Here is a 3,936-nt window from a genome sequence, read left to right on the forward strand (position 1 = left end):
CTTGGAGACCTGAAGGCGACTGAGCCACACCTCAGGGGATCTAATATTCCTAACGTCCCTGGAAGCTTCTGCCAGCCTTGAAGCTTTTTTTAGACCCTGCTCTAGACCACCGAGCTGCCCACCCTCCCTCACCAGGGGCAAGGTAAGGCTCCTGCAGAAGGAAGAAAGCTGAGAACAAGTGAAAAGACTGGCCAGGCCCAACGACACCCCCTGAGGACATCTGCTCCCCAAACACAAGGTCCCACCACCAACCCTGGGGGCAAAGAAAGGGGTTTCTTAGTGGGAGCCCTCGGAAGGCTCCTCCTCAATGAGCTCCAGGTCAAACTCATCCTCCAAGGAGTTCCCTACAGGCAGCAGGCGGAACTTCTTCCCTTTCAGAGTGCAGGTGCGGTGTTCGAAGTCCAGCACGGCATTGTGGTCCTGCAGGACGTCGGTGCCGATGATGGCTTCTTCTGCACTTGCGTTGGCCACCAGAAACTGTGCATTCAGCTTCAGCTTGCCCAGGGTCACTTCTGTGTCCCACACACCCAAGATCTTCATCTCGGCTCCATTGGCCACTTTGACCACGTTTTCAAAAGGCCGAAGGGTGTCCAGATCACCATCAGTGACCTCCTCCCACAAGCTTGGGTGCACCACAGACACCTGAGCTCCAGAGTCCACCAGGAACCTCACAGGCACATGGCCGATCTTTCCTTTAAGGTAGTAGCCCTTACCCATGCTGTTGGCAAACAGAATCTCTCTGGGTTTCTGACCATGGGTGGCCCCGGAGTCCCCAAAGGTCTTCAGAAGAGCCTCCTTCACAGAACTGTAGTCACCCTGGGCCTGGGAATTGAGCCCGTTGTAGACATCCAGGGCATCTCCTCTGAGCGACTCTTTCAGGAACCTCAGTTTGGTGGTATGGTCCCAGTGGTTGAGGTCATCAATAACTTCAAAGCGATGTAGCCAAACGCTGGGGGCTACGTTAGCCCCATTGAAAGGTTCTGGGATGAAGGCATGTTCCCGCTGGCCTTCCTTGCTGCTGGCTCTGCCGGTGGCCATCCCTCCGCTCACCTCTGGAAGTTCAGCCGCAACACAAGCCAAGTACAGAAAGGCACAGAGCAGTGTGGGCGCAATCACGCTGGAGAGCAAGGCCTCTGACGACAGGGCTGTGTACTTGCCCAGCCTGGGCAAGTTGAAGGGAGCAGGTCCAGGGTATCTGGCAGGCTGCTGGGCACAGAGGCAGGCTGTCTGTGTTCTGCTTGTTCTCTACGCAGCCTTTTTGATGCCCAGCTGGGCCCCCAGGGCTCCTCATTCTCCTTTGTTCTAGAAGCTCCACCCCCTTGTCCCGCCCTCCTGTCAGCATCTTGCCTGACTAGCAAGATGAGTGCCCCACCCTCGGTACCCATCCACCTGACATCAGCCAGCCCACCTGGTAAGAAAGGCAGTCTCAGCCAGAGTCAGCAGCCAGGACTGAGGGACCCTCCCCAACCTGTGTCCCAGAATAACCCAAATGAGGGCGCAGATGTGATGACATTCTGGAGTGTATCACAAGCCAGAGAAGGGGAGACCGGAAGCAGGTCTCCATCTGCTCCAGCAGAGGGGACCCCTTCGACCTCACTCATCCCTGCTGGAGGCGGTCAAGGGAAGGCACTCGGACACGTTGCTCTCTCAGCGTGCGCACCTATGAGATGACTCATACTTCTAGATTAAATGTGGAGCCTGGAGAGAATCAAGAAATCTCAAGTCTATCATGGGTCTCTCTCACCTGTCCATCACCTGCCTTTCTACCCACCCATCTATATCTCCACCTGTCGGTCTCCACTGTCCATCACATAGCTATCATCCATCGTGTGTCGACCGTCTCCAACAGTTAGCAACCATATACCCGCCTATTTACATCTGTTATCTGTTTACCTATCTGCAGCTTTGTCTGTCTCTAAGATCTATCAATAATATGTCTACCTACTTCTATGTATCTCTATCACTATCATCTCTTTATTATGACTTTTTGAGAGGGTCTTCCTGTGTAGCCCAGGCTAGCCTTGAACTCACAGCCAATCTACCTCAGCCTCCAGTGCGCTGGGATAGCAGAAGTACACCCTCACAAGCATGGACAGAAATTGTTTCCAAGTCAGTTAGGGCCTTCCCCCATACATAAAAATTTTTTATAACGCCGGGCAGTGGTGGCGCACGCCTTTAATCCCAGCACTCGGGAGGCAGAGGCAGGTGGATCTCTGTGAGTTCGAGACCAGCCTGGTCTACAAGAGCTAGTTCCAGGACAGGCTCCAAAACCACAGAGAAACCCTGTCTCGAAAAACCAAAAAAAAAAAAAAAAAAAAAATTTATAAACACATTTTACTGTGGTCATTTTCTTTTGGTCACTCCTAATTCAGAGTCGGCCCACTATGGGGCAAGACCTTGGCCTATAGGTTCATGAAGACCCAGAAGTAGGTGGGCACAAATCTTGAACTTCAGAGAATGATGTTCTGAGTTCAGCAGCACACTGGACTCACTCCAGGTCTGGGTGAGCCCCATGCCCAGCCCCTTGAGGACAGTATCTTCTCTCCCTGCCCTTCTTTCTTGTCTTCTAGAAGGCCTTCCAAGAGTCCCTGCCCCCAGAGCTCCAACCTTTCTCACACACACACCTCACCTGAAAAGCTACGGAGAATCTCACTAGTTTGTTCTCAGTGGGAAACACGCGCAGTATGGAGCCAGGGGGGTTCTGTCCGGAGGAGATTGCCATGGTGACACATTGCCCCCTCCACTGCTGGGATCATGACAGCCTTGCCTGTGTCTCTGACAACCACAGAGCAAATCTGCGGGTCCAAAGGCTCAAGCTGGCCTGTGTGTGAGTTAGGGACAGAGAAGGGTCCCAGTTTCAGGGCTCTGTTCAGATGTCATCTTCTCCAGGGAGCTCTCTAGGCTGTGCTGACACAAGACATACTTCTGGGGGAACATGTGTTCTGTCCTCTCCTGTGCGTGTTCACAAGTCCTCCTGCAATGACCCAAGGCTGGAGCACATGACACTGACATCCATGATGGCCTTTGCTCCTCTAGAAACCTATCCTGGGACGGAGTGGCCTGTGCAGGACCCTGGGCCTAGCTATGTGCAGTCAGAGTGGGAGAGGTTAAAGAAGGGAGGTCAGGATAGGTTAGCAGGCACCTGTGGCTGTTGTGCTGGCTGAGAGAATGCCCCTGTCTCTCTCCTTACACCAGCCATCATTCAGCACCTAGCTGGGGCCTCTGTACTATCTCTGTATTGCCCCAGGGTCTCCGCCACTCTGCAGCCCCTCAGCACGTTTCACCTGGCACAGTGAGCCATCAGAGATGCATTTGGTCAACAGGGTTCATCACAGCTGCCTGACTGAGGTGGGGCCAAGGTGGCATACCAGGATCCCAAGGGAGTGGATGGTTGCTGGAAAGGGATCAGGAGAAGGTAGGACTCCAAGGCAATTGTGCAATGAACAACATGTATCCAGAGACAGGGCCCAGCTACCTACAAGACTAGAAAGCCCCTTCTGCAAAGAGACACTTATGGATGGACTTGGGGCCCTGGGGACGAGTGTGATCCCACGAGCCAGAGGTCTGCCCTGTGACTTCCTAGCTCCCTGGGATTCATCACCCTATACACCAGGTCCCCTGGAAGTGGTGACGAGTGGAGATGTGGCTGAGGGAGGCTTTGTACAGGTAGAGAGCCAGGAGATGTCTGCGACAGAGTTCTCAGGTCAACTTCCCAATGTGGAAGTCAGAGCTCTGGTCCAGCACCGTAGCTGCATGACACAAATGAAGATGAGCTGGATGGGATGCTGGGAGGCTGCCCTGTGACCTGTGTGCTGCTGCTGGCCTCTCTACAGGGCAGTGGCCATGGCCCATAGTGAGGCAAGAACTGATTATAAGAAGTTTCTGAGTTTGTTGCTAAGTGGATTCATAGCTTGAAATTGGATGCAGTGGAGTAAT

The 3,936-nt window shown here is 53.5% G+C and overlaps 1 protein-coding gene across 1 annotated transcript; it reads right to left on the bottom strand.

Moving 5' to 3' along the window:
- Positions 1-246: 246 nt before the first annotated feature.
- Positions 247-1,291, bottom strand: Asprv1 (aspartic peptidase retroviral like 1). The gene is given in 2 exon segments (XM_057790005.1): positions 247-1,227; positions 1,229-1,291. Coding segments are annotated over 2 exon segments (1,014 nt in total). The 3' UTR covers positions 247-276.
- Positions 1,292-3,936: the final 2,645 nt, after the last annotated feature.

Source organism: Chionomys nivalis, chromosome 1 (genome assembly GCF_950005125.1).
Source record: "Chionomys nivalis chromosome 1, mChiNiv1.1, whole genome shotgun sequence".
Taxonomy (NCBI): Eukaryota; Metazoa; Chordata; class Mammalia; order Rodentia; family Cricetidae; genus Chionomys; species Chionomys nivalis.